The 23,063-nt window shown below is 42.3% G+C and overlaps 1 protein-coding gene across 3 annotated transcripts; it reads right to left on the reverse strand.

Moving 5' to 3' along the window:
* Positions 1-8,103: 8,103 nt before the first annotated feature.
* DRD1 (dopamine receptor D1) lies at positions 8,104-13,069 on the reverse strand. Of its 3 annotated transcripts, XM_067031893.1 has the most exons (3): positions 12,688-13,068; positions 11,785-12,050; positions 8,104-11,690 (listed from the first exon to the last, which is right to left on the reverse strand). In XM_067031893.1, exon 3 carries the CDS (start codon positions 11,182-11,184, stop codon positions 9,844-9,846), a length of 1,341 nt encoding a protein of 446 aa, XP_066887994.1. In that variant the 5' UTR covers positions 11,185-11,690; positions 11,785-12,050; positions 12,688-13,068; the 3' UTR covers positions 8,104-9,843. The 3 variants fall into 3 exon arrangements, with proteins under 3 accessions (XP_066887994.1, XP_066887995.1, XP_058916575.1); XM_067031894.1 differs by lacking the exon at positions 11,785-12,050 and having other exon boundaries at positions 12,688-13,069; XM_059060592.2 differs by lacking the exon at positions 12,688-13,068 and having other exon boundaries at positions 11,785-12,213.
* Positions 13,070-23,063: the final 9,994 nt, after the last annotated feature.

Here is a 23,063-nt window from a genome sequence, read left to right on the forward strand (position 1 = left end):
TCAAAACTTGGAGAAAATTCTGCCTGTAGCTTGTTCAGAGAAGAGGGACTAGAGGTCCCTAAGGCTCTGAGCTTTTCAAAAGCACCCCGAAATGTTTGAGACCAGAGGGGGAAAATGCATTGGTTCCTAAATATGACCAAGTAACTGCAAAACTGAAATCAAGATAATTTCAAGACATATCAAGATCCTTCTTTTTTGCAGCAATAAAATTATACTTAAGAAGCATTTTAATATGTTTGAGGAGATGTGCACTGGGATACCACAAATAAGACCCTTTAGAGTCCGTAAAGGTTGTAAAATAGCCCAATCCCCTGAGAGGAGTTGGTTCTTGAAAAGAGGACTTCAGAGGGCCTCTTGCTAGTGACCCCCAACCTGAGGTCCCCAAGGACCCCACCATGAGTGCTTTCTATCATTTCTCAAAAGCTGAACAGAGAAAATGCTTGAACCTATCAAAAGGCCACACAGACTGTGATTCTCTAAATGAGATGCTTTTGATCAACAAAATCTAACCAAATATGGGCTCTGTGGAAGGATCTTTTGTGTGGGAAACTAAGACACCCCCTCCCCATGAGGTGGAGGAAGGTCTTGTCCTGGGGGAAAGGGAGGGGCTTTGGAGCAGGTAGACCAGAAGTTCCTGTTCCCACTGACCTGCTGAGCATCTGTGAGCCAGTGCTGGAATTCCCCCAGCCTCAGTCAGATCAGGCTCTGACTCTGACCATCAAGAGCACGTGAGCACAGAAGGTGCTCAATTACTGCTCCTTCTCCCAAGGACACACCCAGCAACCACAACTAGAATTCTACTTTCCTCACCCCTGGTTCAGCATGCTTCTAAAAAAGTATTTTAACTACACACGTGATATAGATAAACACAAGCTTCTTGTAAAAACCTAGAAACATAAAAAGGAAAAAGTGAAAGCCGCCCCCCTTTGCTCTCCCCAGAGATACCACTGTTTTCAGGTAGCTGGGCATTTTCCTACACCTTTTTCTATGTATAGACATAAGAAATAGATACTTCTTACACTGTTTTAAATAAAAGGGATCATATTGGCCATACTGTTTTTTAACTTGCTTTTTCATTTCATGAATATCTTTCCATAATAGTGCATATTGATCCGCCTTTCTTTTTAACTACCACATACCATGGACATCTTACATTTTAGTTATTCATTTCACTTAGCGGGCTTTTAAAGCAAGGCTGCAGCCTTTATGCAGGCATCTCTGCGCATACAGGTAAGGATGTACATAAGCCAGATTCCTGGAAGTCAAGTTGCTGGGTCGAATTGTATGCACAATGTCAATTACATTCCTGTGAGCAGGCAGGAGAGTGGCTATTTCCCATCCTTAACCCAGAGATTCTGCTTCTGTCCTTTGACAGAGTCACATCCAAGTGTGACATTCTACAAATTTGTGGTTGCCAAGGAAAAGAGGGGGTGGGAGACCGATGGATTGGGAGTTTGGGATTAGCAGATCCAAACTATTATATATAGGATGGATAAACAACAATTTCCTACTGTATAGCACAGGGAACTATATTCAATACCCTATGATAAACCATAATGGAAAAGAATATGAAAAAATATATATATATATTTAACTGAATCGCTTTGGTGTACAGCAGAAATTAATATAACATTGTAAATCAACTATACTTCAATAAAATAAATTTTTAAAAAACACTCAAATACAAACTTCTGTACCAAATAAAGAAGGGTACCAAATAAAGGCAAATTAAAAGGAAAAGAAAAGGGTGACATTCTAAATTGCACAGTCTTGTGAGAAGCAAATAAGTTTTAATTTCAATATGGGTGCAATGGATGCTTTCTAAAAATGGCATTAAAATTTACTTTTGCCTTGAAAGTATTACAACCAGGCTATTTAAACTAACTGTCACCTTCTTGCCCCTGGTCCCCTCTCAGAGTGGATCCTCTTTAATCCTCCCTTGTAACAGTCAAGAACATGCAGGTTTATAGGGACCCCACCATCAAGCAAGGAGAAACCCACAGCAGTTTGGGCAGAATTAGCATGGAGCTCCTTCCTTCCTCCCAGTTTAACAGTAAACAGCAGTGTGTGTTAAAGCAGCATTTTACAAATGGGGCTGGACATTATCTAAATTAGTCAACATGTTTATAATGCTAAATACTTCTGACCTAAAAACTCAGCCTCAAAACAGCATGCATGCAGCTAATCTCAGAACACACTGCTGGCATTTGGTTGACATTTCCTGTCCCTCCCATGTGAAAGGGTTGATCACTCACTATCCATGCACAGCGATAGGAGAGAGAGCCCTAGTTTGCCATTTAAATCCTATTCCAATTATTTTCCTGCGATTGTATCAGTATTGGAGAAACCACCCTTAGCAGAGATCAACCCTTATAAGCTCAGCAGAGTCAACTCCATGGTGAAAATGAAGGTATGTGTATAAGTAGTTATTCATTTTCATAAAGTGATTAATTCACCCATTCATTTAAAAAATATATTAACTTGGGTACTCCTGTGTGCCAGGCTATGCGGACACTGGGAAGAGAGTGTTGAAAAGGATACATTCTGTGCCTCTGGGAGCTCCCCCGAGAAACAGGGGACACAAACAGCACACAACAGGATGCATGCCCTGCAGTGGGCCACCCCCCCGGGGGAATAAGGGCCAGAGAAGGGCTGCAGTGAAGCTAGCACCTGAGATGAGGCTCAAGCAGAAGACAGGAGGAAGGGAGTCCCAGTTGGAAAGAGGGGAAAGGGGTGTCAGCAGAGTCTATGTGAGAGCAGATCAGATGTGAGCAAGGCTGCAGGGAGGGTGTGAGGAAGGGAGGGGTGAGCCATTATCACCTGACCATCTGGTTAGTCATCCAGATGCACTGAATTCGCCCCTGTAGAGCATGGAGACCACCCCAAAGCAGTTACTTTGACAGCTTGTGGGACCTCATTTGGATCAAACCTTCTAGTGCGTTTCAATTCATCTCTGCTCCAAGTCCTGTATCCAAAAAATCCACCCAGTGCCCATTCCTCAGCCCCACGTTTGCAAGTACTGGAGTTCCAACCTCAACCGTTCTCACTCCCTGCCGGTTGAGTCCTATCCTGTCCATCCCTCAAGCCCACATCCAATGCCATGTCCTTCCCAACCCTACCCCATCCCCATGCGCCTCCAGCAGCACTGTCTCCCTCACTAAGCATCTTCCCGCTCCCCACCCTGTTCTCTCATCCTTCCCTCCTCACTCCCCCTCTCAAAGCAGCACTGAGGACCAGGCAGGTATAGATAAATGTTTGCTGAGTTAAACTGAGGAAGGGTGCCCTGATCAAACTGATCCCTGAACATGGAGTGTTTCGACATTTGAATAAACCATCTCCCCATTCTGTGATCTTTGAACTCCACAAGGTGACGTTTTTGAAATTGTAATGTCCTGTTGACTTCCACCTTGTGCTTTATTCAAAGACATGGAGCCCCTGTTATTCCTTAAAGATCACCAACTACAGTCTTGCGAATGCTTCAATCTGGGTAACAGGATGGGTGCTCGGGGGTTTATCATACAACCCTCTCTATTTTTTTGTACATGATTGAAAATGTGAATAATAAAAAGTTTTTTTGGGGGTGGGGCCTCTCACTGTTGTGGCCTCTCCCGTTGCGGAGCACAGGCTCCGGACGCGCAGGCTCAGCGGCCGTGGCTCACGGGCCCAGCCGCTCCGCGGCATGTGGGATCTTCCCGGACCGGGGCACGAACCCGCGTCCCCTACATCGGCAGGCGGATTCTCAACCACTGCGCCACCAGGGAAGCCCAAAAAAGTATTTTTTAATCCACCAATATTTGAGGTGATGTGGAAGCCCCTTAACAAGTTACTTGCTTGGTTAGGGCTAGTTCCTGGTAAACAGAATAGGTTCCAGTTCAAAAGAATAAGCTTTAAAGTCAGACAGTCCTAGATTTAAACCTACCCCATCATTTACCAGCTGTGTGGTCTTGGGCACATTACGTGCCCTTTCTAAATCTTCATTATTTTGATCTGTAAATTGGGGGTGTTGATGATAGTGCCCACCTCATAGGATGGGTGTGAGAATGGAATAAGATAATAAATGAATAGCACATGGCACGATGCCAGGTGGGGCTCAATAGAATAGTGCTATTGGCATCACCTGGAAGAAAACATTTTCCTTCTTCTTATATTTTACTTTTAAAACACTCTTTGATGATGGTTTATTTGCATACATGTTTCTACTTTAAGCTCTTCGAACACTGGGATAGTGTCTGATTCATTTCCAGCATTGGGCACATGGCCTGAATCACAAAAAGTACTCACAAAGGTTACTGATTGTAAATGGCATCAATTTTATACATAAACACGCATAAGAATGGGGGGGCAGTGTTTGAGTGTATGCAGTGACCTCTATACAACCATTCAGACCCCAGGGAACTGCAGGCCTCTGAGACCACATGGGGATTCTACCCAAAGATGTTAGAGAGAGCCTAGCAGACCTGCACACATACACCAAGCACTCCAGAAATAAATTTCACTAAAACTGTGTGTGGCTCCAGTCTTCCCTGTTTTGACTTGCTTGTACTTTCTTTCATTCAACAAAGTTCTAACAAGCAATTCTTATAAGCCAAGCAGTGTGTTGGATGCTTAGGAATATATAGAGAAAGGGAAACAAAGTAAGGCAGTCTCTTGCTCTCAAGAGACTCATAATCTAGGGAAAGAGATAAGGAAATAAGGAGATTATTTCATTCCAGCAAGGTAAACTCTTTGAAAGAAATAAAAGTAGTAGTAGAAGCAAGAAGAAATTGCCAAGGAAGGCCTTCTGCAATTATGCCCTACTGAATCTTAAAAGATTAGTAGGAACAAGCAAACAAAGGCAACAGGGAAGGGTGTTCCAGGCAGAGGGGACAGCATGCGCAAAGCATAAAGACAGGAAAGGACCTCGTACGCTCCACAAGCTGTATGAATTTCAGAACCTCTGTAGAGAGAGTGCTAGTTGGGTAGTGGCCATAGATGTGCCTGCATGGACCACCAGGGGTTTGCTCATGAAGGGCCTTACATGAGTTTGTTTGCTTGTTTTTCCTGAAAGTAATTGGGAGTCATTGAAGAATGCTAAGCAAGGGCATAACCTAATATTTGCATTTTGGAAATATCATTTTGTTAGCTTTCTAGCAGCAAAGAGAACAGACTTGGAGAATCTATCAGATTTTTACCAGTAATGGATCTCACATCTAGTATTGTCAAGCCAAAAAAGTATATATATCTTAGAAATCATCTCTTCTAACCCACTTATTGTAGAGATGAAAAAACTTATTTTCAAGGGTTATAAGGTAGTTTATCCAAACTACTTATCTTTTAAAAAATTATTTAATGAAATTAAAAACTCTGCCCTACAATTCAGCTCTCCTAGGTCTCACTACCACCTGCCACTTTGCTGGCATTTCTGCTAGGTGGGCTCATTTTTATGGACATAGCTCAGGGCAGATCCTCTTCAATGACTGAAAATATTTACCCATTTTGACAGCTGGTAGAATATATATTCTATGAGCATGAGAAAAATTTTAACTGGTTTTGTCCATTTTCTCATAGTGATTAAAAAGTTAAACCCTTCTAAACCACAGATTATTCTTTGAGCTTCTAATACTATTTAAATAACAACTCCCAAATCTTGAATGATGCAACATACTCAAGTCCACATGCTGCTTTTTTTAATTCGGTACATCACATGGTAGTTACTCAACGTGACAGAAGGCAACATAACTAGATTGGCCTGGTAACAAGATCTTAGAGGGGTTCTCTGTGCTGTAATGCTTCTCATCCCCTCAATCCTCCATAAAAATAAACACGTTGATTATGTCATGTTTCTATCCAGGAAATCTCAAAGAAATCCACAGAGGTGCATCTAACCTATATAATTCTACAATCTCATGATCCACTGGGTTGGTTCCTTCAAATGACCATGGTAAGCATATTGTGCAGAGCAGCAGGTCCCAGTTTTAACAGCCCAGAGCTAGCCTGCCATCAACTCATCATTCTTGAAACAAATTCTGCAAGGTAAGTAGATTTCATAGACTAAAACATTGTAGACAGACATATTTAGTCAATAACTAGTGGGAAAAAATAGAGGCAACTGTCTTAGCCATGCAGATATAAAAATCTACTTGCTTCTGGAATACCAGATAACCACAGCAAAAGAGAATGGTGTCTGGGAGAATTGCAAACTACATGCACTCTAAAAGTCATTGCCATTTGCTTCAAGCAAACATGCAAGAATTCAAATGCATAGCAGCTCCATTATTAGTAAAGCAGTAAATATTGTCATCAACCCCTTCCAAATAGAGATCCTGCAAAGAATTGGTGAGTGCAAGATCTCAAGGCTCAGGACCCTTATAAACATTAGCTTCATTTCAACCCTCACAAGAACCTGCATGTTTATTTCCATTCCACAAATGGGCAAACAGGCTCAGAGAGGTACAGCTTGAAAGTGGTAGCTACAATGTGAACCCACATCTGTCTGAAACAAATCCTGGGCTTTCTGTGTGCCAGGCCCCCACATGTAGACTGGCTCCTAGTGGGTGGAAGGATCAGGCTGAAATGCCACTGTTGCAAACCGGGGGGGAAATCATGATGGAGTCCCCAGAGAGTACAGAGTTCAGAAAGTCCCTGAGATTAGACTACATACCAGTTTCTATTTGGGGTGACCCCCTCCACTGAAAAAGTTAATGCAGAGGTTTTGTTCTTCCCATTTAATGGATCAAGACAACTGAGGCTCACAGACCATGACTTGCTTAGATCCCAAGAGAAAGCCACCACTTTCTTACATAAACTCCAAATCTACCAATTGGAGCCCAGGGCTCAGTGTCCCTTCCTTAAGACTTCTTGTTATTCTATCACCAGTAACAGCTCTATATTTATTTGACCAGGAAAAGCATCTTCTTAGCTTGAAAGGGAAAAAGAACACCTCTTTTAAATTGTCTCTGTCTTGCTAAAGTGTCTTACATATATTTAGCATTATGAAGGCTCATCGCGATAGTTAAATGAAATGAAATGTCATACTTTAATTTTGTTCTTATGGTTGTAAATTAAATTCTCTGAAAGATGCCGTCAGTCAAATCAAGATTTCATAAGATACCCTTTATCCATCCAACATGCCAGAAAACCAAAATACAGTCTCATCCACAGTGTCCTGAATTTTACAAGTATTTAATATAATTTCTACATGTGTCTTTATTTTTCACTCTGCCAATGAAATACATGGTGAAGGCTTTTGTCCCATGTTTCACTGGTTGGACAATGACAGCCCTGAGTATCTTAACTGATGTTGCCGGACCACTAATTACATAACAAAATTAAACTGCAAAGAATCAAGATGTGCAGAAAGTTAGGAAGCAGAAAGAAAAGGCATCATGCTTTATGCGTGTTCATTCTAGATATGTTCATTATCTGCCAAAGCCTGGGGAAGGCAGATATGGAATTTAAAAAGACACCGTCTGTTGTGTGATGTTCCAAATTATAAACTTAACCCTTAATTTCTACATCACCTGCTGTTCAATCATTCTCCTTCTTTGGGATGAAAAAAAAGGGGGGGGGGGCGCGGTTAGCACATGAACCAAGCAGGTTTAGCAGGATCGATGGAAGTGACCTGTAAGACTTTTTGCTAAGCCCAGTATCAAAACCTGTATATTTTTTCCAAAAAGTAATTCTTGTTAGATTTTACTCTTAAACACTACACATACAGCGGTTGCCATTAAGCTAAGGGTCCACGATCATGCATAGCCAGCCACATTATTTTCTGTAATTTTTAGGTTATTTAAAACCTCTGGACTCTTAGAAAGTAAAAACAGAGATTTTAGAAATCTTTCAAATCTGTGAAATGAAGAGTAATTCCTCGAGCAAAGAAGGATTTCTTTTGGAAAAAAAAAATTTTTTTTGAGACCGAAGGAAAATAAGAGTATATAGCCCAAATCAACTTCCTATTTAAATATTCAAAGGCAACACATGGCAACATAATAGGAGAGATTGCCACTAAAAAGGAAAAAAGAAAACTAACGTATCCTTGAAAATGCCCATGTTTTCTGACGTGTAGATCTGAACTATCCTAGTTTTTAAAACACATTTAACAAATGCAGCACAACTCATTCAGGGTTGATTTGAGTTCACAAAATAATTTTATTATATGTAAGAAAGCATACAGGCAATAAAATTAAGAAAACATTCACAATGCATAAATAACACAGACCTGATGCAGGAGATAGTTTTCAGTAGGTATCTTTCTTATTACCCATTTCATCTAAATGTTAAGTCAATTGCTTATCAACAAGAACACTTTGTAAACATTTCCAAAAAATTCTCTTGAAATGCCCCACGTGAATTAGTATCTGGCAATGGAGCCTTAGGATACTTTTTACAGTCCAGGTGATGACACAGGAACTTGATGCCAAAGCACAAAGAAAGGGCTAACACTTGTCAAAAGAGATGCTGATCGCTTTGGTGTGCTTAACATACGCAAAGAGAAGGGGTCTCCTGTCTTCTCTACCAACAGAAGTGTCTTGCTCAAGGATGATAATGAGGCACTCTCTGTTAGTTAGTATACCATTAACATTTAGACTTTTTAAAAAAATCAATTCTAAGTTCAGATTAAAGAACTACAAAAAGTAACCCCACTGAGTAGCTTGGCTGGTAAGATGGAGATGCAGGATTTGACCTTTGTCCATAGGTGAGACTGTTGTGACACAAGAGTTAAGGAAACTCACTGTCTTCATGACACATCTCTAACCAGGACAGTCATTTATTTGGCTCAGAAAAGCTATCTGACACAGGAAATGAGAAAAGACAAGGAGGGCCAATTATTTTACATAAATACAAAGTAGCATATACTTTTTATTACCACCTAAGATCATATATTTCAAGTTGGATTCTTCTTAAGCTAACTTTTATTTCAAATATTTACAGAACTGCAAATCATTCTCCTGGGAAAGTCTTTGTCACTTAAGAAATTTTGAACACAAGAGTAGCTATGCTTTTTTTAAATCTTTCAAAATCTTTCTAGGAGAAAAAAAAAGCAATCACAGCATTTATCAATTCTCACCTCATACTTATTTGTTCCCATGAATTTTAAGGAATCATCACAACTTCTTTTTTTTTTCTATTAGACTTTGCTGTGTTTCTGGAAGTTATACATGAGCATTTTGAGTCTCAGAGAGTCTATGTGTTTGTTTCATCGGCTTATAAAGTGCTAGTTAAATGGACAAAAATGCTATTGTAAGATTTCAGATAACTCATTCATTTACCCTATTAAATATGATAAATATAGATTTATTATAATAAATTAAAAATATCCATATAATACAATAAATAAATAAACCAATATCAACAAAGCATCAACTCTGGAAAAAAAAATCCCATTCCTACTGTAAGGCTCAATTATTTTTTAGGAATAATTTATGAAGGCATGCACCTACCTTTACAATCTGAAAACTTTGCTTGGACCAGTGTTAGCACCTGTTTGTACACAGCAAACTCAACCCTTCTCACTTCCTTCTGGGAAAGATTTAATATTTAAGTGAAGCTGTTCATTGTTGATTCTTTGCCCTATTTCTTAAGTCCTAAGATGAGGCTCAGTTTCTAAAAATAACTTTGGAGCCAAAGACACGTCCCTTATGAACATTCGCTTCACTTGTGTCCCTCTTGATTCGCTATGAACAACACAGAAAACACACTGGAATGTAGATTAAAATGTAGTTAGTTGTGTTTTGAGGGGAAGCAGTAGAGGAGGGCTCGCCCGACATCTGAGTCTCACCACACCTTAGTTTCTTCACAGCAAGCCCCAGAGAAGTCTCCTCTAGCTTCTGGGAGGAGCATGTCTGCTAGGATCCATCTTGGAGTTCAGGTCGGGTGCTGTCCATTTTGTGTGATGGGCTGGATCTTCTCTAGAGAGACATCAGTGTCATAGTCCAAAATGACAGATAGGGCTGGGGAGAGCTTCTCCAAGGGCTCGGCTATTCCCCCCGCCTCTGCCTTCTTCAGGTCCTCAGAGGAGCCCACGGCATGTGGGATCAGATACACCAGATTGCAGTCCTTGGAGATGGAACCTCGAGGCTCGTGATGGCTGGAAAACACCACAGCCCCATTGTTATTGATGCTAACCGTCTCTATGGCATTATTCGTCGCCGGGCAAAGTCTGTAGCATCCTAAGAGGGTGGAAAATGCCTTCCGAAAATCAGCATTAAAGGCATAAATGATGGGGTTCAAGGAGGAATTAGCCCACCCAAACCACACAAACACGTCAAAGGTGATGGAATCGATGCAGAAGGGCTTGGTCTCCCCAGACCCACAGAAGGGCACCATGCAGTTCAAGATGAAGAAAGGGAGCCAGCAGCACACAAACACCCCCATGATCACAGACAGAGTCTTCAGAACTTTAGTCTCTCTTTTGAAGGACATCTTAAAGGAGCTTTCTGGTTGAGAACACTCCACAGGGTTTCCGTTACCCGTAGTGGTCTGGCAGTTCTTGGCATGGACTGCTGCCCTCTCCAAGGCCGAGATGCGCCGTATTTGTTTCTGGGCAATCCTGTAGATCCTGGTGTAGGTGACAATCATGATGGCCACAGGAATGTAAAAGCTTATTAGGGAGGATGAAATAGCATATGTCCTGCTCAAGCTGGAGTCACAGTTGTTGGTGGTCTTACCCAGGGAAGTGGCATTCCCATCAGAGGGGCTTGTGGGTTTTGCCTTGTGCCAGCTGAGCTGCACTGGAATGAAGGAGATGAGAACAGACAAAGTCCATGCCACGCTGATCAGAATGAAGGCTGCCTTGGGGGTCATCTTCCTCTCATACCGGAAGGGGCTAGAGATGGCCCAATACCTGTCCACGCTGATCACACAGAGGTTGAGGATGGATGCAGTGGAGCACATGATGTCAAAGGCCACCCAGATGTTACAGAAGGACCCAAAGGGCCAGAAGCCAGCGATCTCAGCCACCGCTTTCCAGGGCATGACCAAGACAGCCACCAAGAGATCTGACACGGCCAAGGAGATAACGAAGAAGTTGGTCACCTTGGACCGCAGGTGTCGGAACCTGATGACAGCAGCACAGACCAGCGTGTTCCCCAGGAGTGTGGACAGGATAAGCAGTGACAGGAAACAGGCTGTAAGGATGCGGAAGGAGAAGTCCCTCTCCACCACCATCCCGGCGCCGTCCATGGTAGAGGTGTTCAGAGTCCTCATCTTCCTGAGGGAGAGTGCAGAGGGGGTTCGGACACCCCTCAGCCTCCTAAGCAGGGATTAGGGGTTGGTCAGACCTGCAGGAGTCCTCGCTGGTCAGGCAGCCCCTTGCACAGCCCCACTTGTTCCCCTGGGTGGAGGACCTCACCAGCATTCCATTAAAGGGCTGCAACAATTGTGTGGCAGAAGCCTGCCTTTGGCAGTCCAAATCAGCCTCTTGGAAGGTCCCTCTTGCTCTCTACAACTGTCTTCTGACTCCCTTGCTCCAATTCTCTGTCTCGGGGACCAGTTGGCCCTTCAATGCCCCACGGAAAGCATTGGCTTTTTACCATATTCTAAGCTAACAATCCAGAGACTCCCAGTCTTCAGCCAAGCTAGTCAATTGTTGTCACATTTCAGGGCTGTTGTCTTTCTGGTGGTGACAGAGAATTCTCCCCTTCTGAGGCGCAGCTGAAAATACATGCCTTGCTCCTCCAAGCCCCTGGCTCTGCACCAGCTCCCCCAAAGCTCTAGAAAGCAAAGAGAAAGCAAAGGACGTTTGCCAAGATAAGCAGATCGCATCTTTACTGTCAAGCCCAATCCAACCCCCTCTGAGCCACCTACCTTGCCTTGGGGTTGTCTCTTTCCAAGCCCCCAGGAGCTCCGGGAGAGCGGGCTTCACGAGGCGCCCGGAGGCACGCCTGAGTCCTACCCTGCGCGCGCAGCCGGGGTTGTGCTCCCGATGCGCAAAAGTCGCCAACGCGGGTTTGGGAAAAGGATCCTGGGCCAGGTCCACAGAGAGCTGGCGCTGCCCCCACTGCCTCCAATGTCTGGAGATGGTTCAAAGCGGACGAGACCCCGGAAAAATGCTCCCGGACGCTTGGAGCCTCCTTGAGAGAGGGCACCCCCAGTATCAGTCACCTGGGCAGCTTCTCTGCTTCCCTTCTCCGGAAAACGAGCGCCCGGGCGCCCCTCGAGTGGCCTCTGGTCCCTCGGGGAAGAGCCCTGCGCCTTCCCGCGGAACTGCCCGCTACCTCCCAAGGAGCCCGTGGGAACACGAGGCAGGGAGAGCCGAGCCGGCACCGGAGGGCGCACGGGCTGGCCAGGTTCCCTCGGGGCACAGCCCACCCCCCACCCCACCCCCCTGCGTCCCCTCCCCTGCCCTGGAGGCGGGCTTCGCTTGACAGGCAGAGTTACAGGCGACAGCCCCACGTGGTTCCCCCAGTTGGTGCCCCGGGCGAAAGGGGTGGGGGACGCTCAGGTGAGCGCTCGCCCGTCCCGGGTTACCCCACCGAACCCCGGGCCCCCGGCACTAGGGACAGCACGCGACAGGGGCCCGCGAGAAAAGATCCGATGTTAAAACCTCAAGTGAGCCCAAGTCGCCAGAAAGCAAAGCTCCGCCCGACACTCAGCGCCTCCTGGGGTCAACCCGAAGCCCTTCCCAACAGCGCGCCCAGGTCCGACAGGCGCTGCCTGCAAATGCCCCCCAATTTGGGTGAGATGTGCCCTGCGGGCGCCTCTACTCACCGCTCGCCGGGAGAGTTCCGCGCAGCAGCGCGCCTGGCCGGTGCGCTCCGCTGCGCCGAGAGGGCGCTCACTTCGCGCTCAGCTGGGGTAGTGGGCTTGTCCACCGCTGCGGTCAAGGCCGGACTGCAGCCAGTGCCCAGCGCCCGGCGAGCGCCCCAACCCCAGAGCCACGCGCTCCGCGGGCCCGGGGCGCCCTCTACCGGCGGTTTTGGCTTCCAGCGCCCCGACTGCGCCCTCTCAGGCACCAACCTCACCGGTATGGGCTCCAGCATCCACGCGGGACCCGCGCCTGGACCCACTCTTCCCTGACTATGACCGCCAGAACCTGAGAAAGAGGACTCCTCTGCTTGAACTCCCCTAAAAACTGACAAAGGTGAACATTTTTCTTTTGCTAGCTAGCACTGCATTCTTTGAGCCACTGTATTTTCCTGAGCCTCACTACGATCCAAGAGCCACAAGGTAAGCAAGATGCAAGCCTTACACTCAAAGAGTAAACCAGAGGGAACTGGCAGTTACTGAACGGCGTCTGGGTCCCAGGCACACGCCTTATCTCGTCCACCCTTTAAAGAATCCCTCCTCATAAGCCTCCTCATCTTCGCTTTGCCAGAGTGGAAAATCAGGTTCAAAAAACTACCCAAAGTTGCAGAGTTAATGAGGGTTCCGGCTGCCTGACTTCCACCTGCGTGTTCTTTTCACCTACACGCCACTGCCTACTGGGAACTCTGAGTCTAGTGCGGGATCCGGCGAACTAAATAATTACCCACAGAGCTAAAATAGAGGAAAGGACAAGATGGAAGCAAGAAGGCCTGGTGGAGATGATTGCCCCTGAGCCCCTCCCCTGCTGCCCCGGGCAATGCCTCACAGGACAGACTTCACAGCTGTAAATGTCGAGATCATCACTGCGCCTTGCCATGCCTTCCTAGGCGTGGGGAAGAGAAGCAAGCAGTTTCCATGTCAGACTGCCAGGCTTCCTGTCCCTACCCTGCCACTGCTGGCTGCGTGTGCTCTCTATCCTCTCTGAGCTTGGTTTCTTCCCCTGTAAAATGGTGATGGCATAACAGGATGGTTATAAGTATTAAATGAGATGATGTTTATACAGGGCTTGGCACGGAGCCTAGGACCCAGTCAGCCCTTTCCAGGTAGGCACCCCTGAGGACTCGTTAGAAAACCTATAGTCTTATCTCCTTGAGAACCTCGCACCACACTGGAAGCCACAATTTTCTCTGTAAAAGCCCTGACCCTAAATCATAATTCCATTCAATTAGCCAGTTCAAACTGCACCTTGATTTTAAATCAAAGAACCACATTACAGACAGCAAACCCTCCTGTGCCTCTGTTACCAGCTCTGTTCTTCCACCCTCAGCCCTACTGTCACACATATTGACACCATGGGTCATGAGTCATGGTCACAGATACAATTTTTGCCACAAACCTGCCCAAAGAACCACATGCTTATAGAGTCTTAAAGCAATGCTTAACATAATACTTCCAGATCATTTTTCTTAAGGTAGTCATTCCCCAATCTTCCTGGCTTTATTGCATCTTTCTCTCCCTTTTGCTAACAAACGCAAGTGAAAGAATACGCTTCTGGTTCAAAACAGTCATGTCAGCCTTAATGTTTAACTCCTCACATTCTACCCACCCATCCTGGAGTGTTTCCACTGCAATTATCCAGAAATACACAGGTAACGGAAATTCAGCATTAACCCTGGAAGGCAGGAAAGACTGGGGGATGGGGGTCCTTTCTCCAGGATAAAAGGCAGATAGGACTGAACTGAATGAGGGAGGTCTCCCTGGGATTTTTCATCTGGAAAGAAACCCCAAAAGAACACACTACAAGATGGGGATAACAGGGCCTGGAGGCCAGAACAAGGCCCATTTGAGGGGTAAATTTTCTGTCTAATGATTCCCCTGAGAAATACCACCAATGCCCGAGTTCTCCCAGAGTCAATAATCCTGGCACTGCCCTGCCCACTGCTCTTTATATTAAAGCCCCGTGGCAACCGGTCTGATCTCAGGTGGCATCACATTCAATGAAACACCAGTTCAACAGCCAAAAAATATTTGACATGAAATTTAAATATGAACCGAAACCTCATTGGCGGGAAATGACGTTCATAACACATTTCGTATCTTTGTTTCTCTCAAGCTCAGCAGCTGCTCAAAAAAAAAAAAAAAAAAAAAAAAAAAAGCCTTTTATCTTTGCTTGAAAAATTCCTTAAATTCTTTCCTAACTATCCCACACTGACCTGTGTCTTATTCTCTCAACTCATTCACCTGATAGGTCTAGGTGATCAAATCAGCATATATCACTTTTGTACTGGTTGAGAGGTATTTCTTGTACAAGTAAATTTCTGCCATTTTTACTTTCAGAGCATCCAATTTCCTCCTTACCCATAACATAAAAAAAAGAAAAAAGCTCAGGAATGCAGCTACAGAAGGAGGGAAGTCTCTGTGAACACCTAACAGGATAATTTTGTTTCCTATCCCTTAAAAAACAAAAGAGTGGGACAATTTCTTACGATTCCAAGACAGACCCTTGAGTTCTCTTTCTGGCAAACTTAGTTCACTGATTTTTGAACGTCATTGCTGCGGGAACAGGAAAAAGTAAAATGTAGCTTAAATCTCAGGGTTTTTTTCACGTTGCAGAGTGTGAATTTCAGACGAACTTAACAGTTTGGCTAGAGGTTTGGGGTTTTTTCCATATTTTCCCTCTTGAAGCCCAGGTGAAACAAAACTTTCCATTTTGTTCTGTGAAAATCTCCCCCACAAACATCAGTAACCGAATATAAATGCAAGCAGGTATTAGCATTAGATCATGCTGGGAATGTAAACCCTAACACAAAAGCACATTTGTTTCCCAAACTGGCAGGTCTTTTAAGCTGTATAATGATTTATGCACTGCAGAGAGGGGGAAGTTAAAATGATGCTTTTCAACAAATTTTTATTGGAGTTTGTAAAAGTAAATGAATACAGAAGGCACTCTATCACAGGGGAGCCTAAGTTCATAAAAGACTAAATAAAACAACTGAACTGTCAAGTATAACAAATGAAATATTTGGGAGGTTTTAGGATTATTAATGCTAATTTTATACCCAAAATGATTGCTTAATAATGTTAGTGAAAAGAGATAAAGCTTGGCTGACCTTGACTGAGTAACTAGAATGCTTGTTTTAGACCATAAATATAACCTCTGAAATTCCTGATCCCGTGTTGGATTTTCTTCTCCTATAAGCTTATTATATGATTCAAAAATCAACACTATTAAAATTTTTTAAATCTACAAATATCACTTTGAGTAGAGGTTGAGAGGTAGTCCAGCATGCATAATGTGTGTTTGTTACTGTTGTGCCTGTTCTTGGTTTGCTTTTTCCTTTTCCTCGTTTTCTGACTTCTGTAGATTTACCTGAGTAGTTTTTATGATTTCTTTTTATCTCCTTCATTGCCTTATTTTCTATAATTCTTCATTTTGCTATTTTCATGGTTGCTTTAGGGTTTACATCATATACATGTGAAGATATATAAGATATAGGTACAGACATACCCTGTTTTACTGCATTTCACAGATATTGCATGTTTTACAAGCTGAAGGTTTGTGGCAACTCTGTTCCAGCAAATCTATCGGTGCCATTTTTCTAACAGTGTTTGATCACTTTGTGTCTCTGTGTCACATTTTGGTAATTCTTGTAATGTTTCATGGTTTTTCATTATGATTATATTTGTTATGGTAATCTGTGATCAGTGAAGGCTCAGATGAGGGTTACCATTTTTTAGCAATAAAGTATTTTTTAATTAAGGTATGTGCAGTGCTGTTTTAGACATAATGCTATTGCACACTTAACAGACTACAGTATAGTATAAACATAACTTTCATATGCACTGGGAAACCAAAAATTCATGTGATGCATTTTATTGCGATATTCACTTTATTGTGGTGGTCTGGAACTAAACCACAATAACTCTGAAGTATGCCTCTATACATCTTATGTCAGACATATGTATGATATATATTATAGATCTATGTAAGATATAGATTAAGTCATATCTTATACATCTTTCTCACAAACTATCTTCAAGTGATTTGATACCATTTTGTGTATAGTTAAGAACCTTACAATAGTATTTTTCCATGTCTTTCCTCTCAATCTTTATGCTGTTTTTGTCACACATTTTACTTCTATACATGATATAAATTCCAGAATACATTGTTATAATTTTTCTTTAAATAGTCAATTATCTGCAGCACTATTTACAATATCCAAGTCATGGAAACAACCTAAATGTCCATCAACAGATGAATGGATAAAGAAGATGTGGTGTGTATATATATATATATATACACATACATACACGATGGAATACTACTTAATCATAAAAAAGAATAAAATAATACAATTTACAGCAATATGGATGGACCTAGAGATTATCATACTAATTGAAGTAAGTCAGAAAGGGAAAGACAAATACCATATGATATCACTTATATGTGGAATCTAAAATATGACACAAATGAACTTATCTATGAAACAGAAACAGACTCACAGACATAGAGAACAGACTTGTGGTTGCCAAGGGTGGTGGGGGCAGACTGAAAGTTTGGAATTAGCAGATGCAAACTATTATATATAGAATGGATAAACAACAATGTTCTACTGTATAGCACAGGGAACTGTACTCAATATCCTGTGATAAACTATAATGGAAAAGAATATGAAAAAGAATGTATATATACTTGTATAACTGAATCACTTTGCTGTACAGCAGAAATTAACACAACATCGTAAAACAAGTATACTTCAATAAAATAAATTTTAAATAAATGGCCAATTATCTTGTAAAGATATTTAAATAATAAGAAAGAACTATTATATATTTACCTGTATAGTTATCTATGTACCATTTCTGACGATCTTCATTCTTCTGTAACTAGATTCATATTTTAATCTGGTATCATCTTTCTGCTTGAAGGATGAACTTTAACTTTTCCTGTAGTACAGATTTGCTGGGGATAATTATTTCAGCTTTTATATCTCTGAAAAGTCTTTAATTTCCCTTTGTTTTTGAAAGATATTTTTACTAGGGATAGAATACTGGATTGATGGATTTTTCCTTTTAGTGTTTTAAAAGTTTGGACCACAGTTGCCTTTCTTGCATTGTTTCCAGTGGGAAATATGATGTCACCTTCATCTTTGTCCTTCTATATGGAACACGTCTTTTTTCCTCTGGCTACTTTTAAGATTTTTTTCTTTATCATTGATTTTGATCAATTTAATCATGATGTACTTTAGTGTAGTTTTCTTCAAATCCTTGGTGTTCTAGGGATTTGTTGAGATTCTTAGATCTGTGGGTTTATAGTTTTTGTCAAATTTGAAAAATTTGACCATTTTTTTTTCAAGTATTTTTTTCTGTCTCCCCCTTTCTTGTTTTCTTCAGTTTCTTCAATTATATTTATATCAGACTGCTTGGGGTTGGTAGACAACTCACTGATCTTATTCTATTTTATTTCCTCTCTTTTCTCTGCATTTTCATTTTGGATAGTTTCTGTTGCTATATCCTTGAGTTCACTAATATTTTTCTTTTTCACTGTCTAATCTGTTGTTAATCATATCCAGTGAATTTTCTATCTCAAGTTTTGTAGTTTTCTTCTCTAGAAGTTCATTTTGTATCTTTTTTACATCTCCCATGTTTCTATTTAACATTCTGAATGTATGAAATATAGTTATAATAACAGTTTCACTGTCCCTCTTTGCTAATTCCAACCTCTGTGTCAGTTCAATTGATTGCTTTTACTTATGATGGGTTGCATTTTTCCAATTCTTTTCATCCATGGTAATTTTTGACTGGATGCCATACACTGTGAATTTTATCTTGTTGGGTACTGGATCTTTTTATATTCCTACAAATATTCTTGAGCTTTGTTCTAGAACACATTTAAATTACTTAAAAACTATTTTATCCTATCAGGTATTTGCTTTGAAGACTTGTTATGTAGAACAAGAGCAGTGTTTATTCTGGGACTAATTATTTTCCATGACTGGGGCAAGATTCTTCTATATACTCTACCCAATGCCCTGTGAATTATGAAGTTTTCCAGTCTGGCTGGAGGCAACAAGCACTGTTCCTGGTCCTGTGTGAGTTCCCTATAAACTTCACACTCCCATCATATACTGATTAGTTTCCTGCTGAATACTCTAAGGGACTCTGAAGATCTCTGGAGTTCTCTCTCTCTCTCTCTCTCTCTCTCTCTCTCTCTCTCTCTCTCTCTCCCCCTCCCCACAGGTCTCTCCTTTCCAGTACTCTGTTCTGTGACCTCTAGCTGCCTTGGTGTCCCTGGACTCTCAATTCTGTCTCCTCAACTCCAGGAGTCCACCAGACTCCACCTCTGCTACCTTCTCCCACACCATGACCTGGAAATTCTCTTGAGTCAGTAAGCTGGGGCAGTTGTAAGGCTCACCTCACTCTGTTCCCTGCTCTGAGGGATCACCGTCCTTTGTTGTATGATGTCCAGTATCTTGAAAACCATCGTTTCATATATTCTGCCCATTTTGTTGCTTGTTTCAGATAGGAGGACCAATCCAGTCCCTATTACTCCATCCTGTCTGGAAATAGAAGTCTCAACTTTTAAAATTTTAAGTCTAAAAAGGCAAAGGAATCAAGCCAGAAAGAGTAATTGGGGTTGGAAATGAAGATTGATTCAGCAATACTGATTTTCTTCTTCTTTTTTTTTTTTTTTTTTTACACCTCCAAATTGCTCCTGGCCCATGGCTCTGGACTGCCACAGGCACCAAATCTAGCCCTGGCCCACCTGTATTATGATTCCAGTGTTCTCCCTCTTCCCCCATCTAAATCCCTTAGTCTTGAGAGATATATGTAGTCAGTTTGGTCCAGCCTGGCCTTCTGGGGTTGTGGACAGAGTCCATTCTCTGAGAAGAGATGGAATGGTTATAAATGCCATCATGCATTCTATAAATATTTCTTGAGTGCCTATTATTGGCCAGGTACTTTTCTAGACGCTGGAACCACAACACTGTACAAAACAAACATTCCTGTCCTCGTAGCATTTATATTCCTGTGCTGAATGATAAATGTCTTTTGTACAACACAATATAGAATTGCCATGAGTTTCAATTTTGTTGAAAAAAAATGAATGCTCTTACTGGCAAAATCATAACCTAAGCTATGATAAAATATGGGCTCATTCAGAAAAATTGTTTACACTGTGTAAATATAGAATCTATTTAAGTCAGTTTAGAGAGTCTTCTTCAGGCCATTTACAGAAAACACAAAGCCCAGGGGAGAGACTTTGCAGAAAAAAATGCTGAAGCAGGCTCTTGAGGCTGTAAATCAATGCTCTGTGAAGACACAAAAGATGCTAATTCGTCTGTTGGGCCTATGAGATAATTTATGATTAGGGGACCCCAGAGAACATCCTTCAATTCACAAAAGAATTCATAAGCTGAGGCCTTTCCTCCCAGCCTATCTTTGCCATTGGTTAAGTTACTGTCCCTCCTGACAATGTAATCACTGGTCAATCTAAACCCCCAGCTTCACGTGTCCCAGTTCTGTGAGAAGGTCTCATGGGGCTGCAGTGGAAAGAAATTGAGTCAGACAGACCTGGATTTGAACCTTGACTCTACTATTATAATAGCTAGCTGTGGGAACTTAGTTAAGTTTCTTCACCTCTCTGACCTCTTTTTTCTACCCCTTGGAAATGCAAATACTACTATTTACCATGCAAGGCTGTTAAGAAGATTAAATGAGATTCTGTCTATGAAATATCAGGTAAGTAGACAGAGATCAGGAAATGTTACCTCGCTTTACATTCTGTCCTAGCAAAGGCTGTTCGTCATGCATCTTTTGTTGGGTTTACCAGCCCAGCACCCATTTCACCTTCTCCTGGTAAAAACATCCCAGATTTGGGGGAGCGGGTGGTGGTGGGGGTGCTGGTTACCTGTTCCTTACTGACTACATTCTAGTGGTCTGATAAGGTAGACTGCCCCTCTGTAGCTAAGAGGATGGACACATGACCTGAGGATGTTTCCCCCCTGAGATTTGAATCTTACACAGAGTGACAAAGAGACTGAAAACATTTGGCTGTCACTCATCTCATCAGCATCACCTTGACCAGATTGCTCCTGTTGTGAGACTATCCCTATAACTCTTCCTTCCAGGACCCTGGGTGCTCTGCTCTCTGTCTATTCCCAAGCCTGTTTCTATGGCGTCCCCTCCACTCAGTGTTACCTTTCCAGTGGATTTCCTTTTGCTTAGGTTAGCCATAGTGAATTTCTGTTGCTTACAACCAGATAGCTCTATTTGATCAGCAGAATAAAAAGGAAAAAAAAAAAAACATGCTTCATGTTTTATTTGGATTCAAATCAACTAGAGCCACCATTTTTACTTGCCTAGCCAGCAAGGAGACAAATTATACATAGAGGTCTCAGGATTTTTCCTAACTAATGAAAGAGCCTATTTAATTTGTAGAGTGATGAGTCCTCCCAATGACTTATTTCATTTACAGCCTTCATTCCCTATAACCAAGATATTAAACAGATTAAATGAACAATACAATGCATTACCTGCTCTTAGTGGGAAACACCCTGCCCCTGATCTCTAGAGTTGCTCTGGCCACCTCCACCTGGCATCCTTGGGGCCAGCATGCACTCAATGCCCGCATTTTGGACACTGGGATTTACCTGATTGGCTACTTCTCCAAAAAGTAGAAGCACCTTTCCCAGCTTCAGGAATATAGATAGGGGGACCAAGGGTGCCTTGCCAGAGGAGACAACACCTAATCTGATCTTAAAAGAAAGGAAGGAAATAATCCAGATGAAGAAGGAGGGAAAGGTATGTTTGGCAAAGGGGACAATATATGTGAGTGATGGTGATGGGAGAGGGGGCGGGGAATGATGAGAGATGAAGTTGGAAGATTGGAAGAAATATAGAGGGGAGCCCACCTCTGCTTTGGAAACTCAAGCAATTTTAAGGTCAATATCCTTTTATTTAGAGGCTTATTGGGGGGGTCTCAAATATAACCAACAGGACTTGTATTCATGGGACAGAGAAACTAGAGGCAGAAACCCCCCATATCTCAGTGGCTCCAATTTGGAAGAGATAGGGAACATGGAGAAGGGTCCAGAGAATGTTCAACAACCTTGAAGATGGAAACCTGGGCGCCTCTTTAAAAAGTTTCCTCTCCATACCACCTATAAGTTGTGTGGCCCCAGTCTCCAGCCACCCACTTCTCTGGAACTATTGTGTCACCAACTGCTTACTCAACATCTCCACCAGGTCATCATAATTGTGTCCTTTATTAAACTCATCATCTTCCTCCTTGCTGCTCCTCTTGTGATTCTTCTCTTGGTGACAGACACCTCTCCTCCCCCAGATACAACAATGGAAGCCAACACATTACCTGATGTCTTTATTCCCTTCTTCTTCCCATTTAAAATCATATACTCTTTTTTATTCTTCTTCTGAGATCCATGGAGACATCTGCTCCCTTCTCTTTGTTTCCAAAACTACTGTTCTAATCCAGATCTCAATATTTCTCACCTGGTTAATGCAACCAGCCTCCCAATCATCATCCCAGTATATGCCTTAATGAGTTGTAAAGCCATGGGTTATGTGCCTCTAGTCTTCAGAGACACCTTGTGAAATGGAATTAGTAGGGATGAGCAGAACCTTTAATTGCTCCTCCCATGTTCCTACCTGATGCTACTGGATATGGTAGCAAATATTATACATTACTTGTCCTTTTCTTTAAAATATATTACTTCTGTATATGTTCAATTGGCTCTTAGGTTTCTTTAAGCATCACCTTATTGGATTCAATTCTAGCAAAAGGAATTCTATTTGCAGCTTTTCAAAAGAAACCCTCCTAATTACAAGCAAAGGAACAACAACAAAAAAAGTTGGTGTAGCTGCACTTGGAGATAAAATCCTAAACAGTACAGCCTTTCGGGAAAAAAAGTTTAGATAAATTCGGAGGCAGAAAACATTTTAAAAGAATAAAACTCAGTTCTCTGTTTAGAAAACAGCAAGGGCCCTCAATTGTCCATAAACATGCTCATGATTAGGGTTCTGTCTCTGGGTGTAATGACGCCTCTAGTTTTTGTTCATCCAGCACTTTCCTCCCCTGCCTATCATGGCACTCAATTCCCCTGACCACATGTGATGAGCACAGGACCTACACTACCATGTTCAGACTCTTCTCAGGCATCTGAAATTTGAGTTGGAGACACAGAGGAACAAAAAGAGGTCGGAGCTGTCTCTTCAACAAATGTTTTTAGGAAATCTGGATATCTACATGCAAAATGATAAAGTTGAACCCTCACCTAGCACCATATAGAAAAATTAACTCCAACTGAATCAAAAAT

Source organism: Kogia breviceps, chromosome 4, assembly GCF_026419965.1.
Source record: "Kogia breviceps isolate mKogBre1 chromosome 4, mKogBre1 haplotype 1, whole genome shotgun sequence".
Lineage (NCBI taxonomy): Eukaryota > Metazoa > Chordata > Mammalia > Artiodactyla > Physeteridae > Kogia > Kogia breviceps.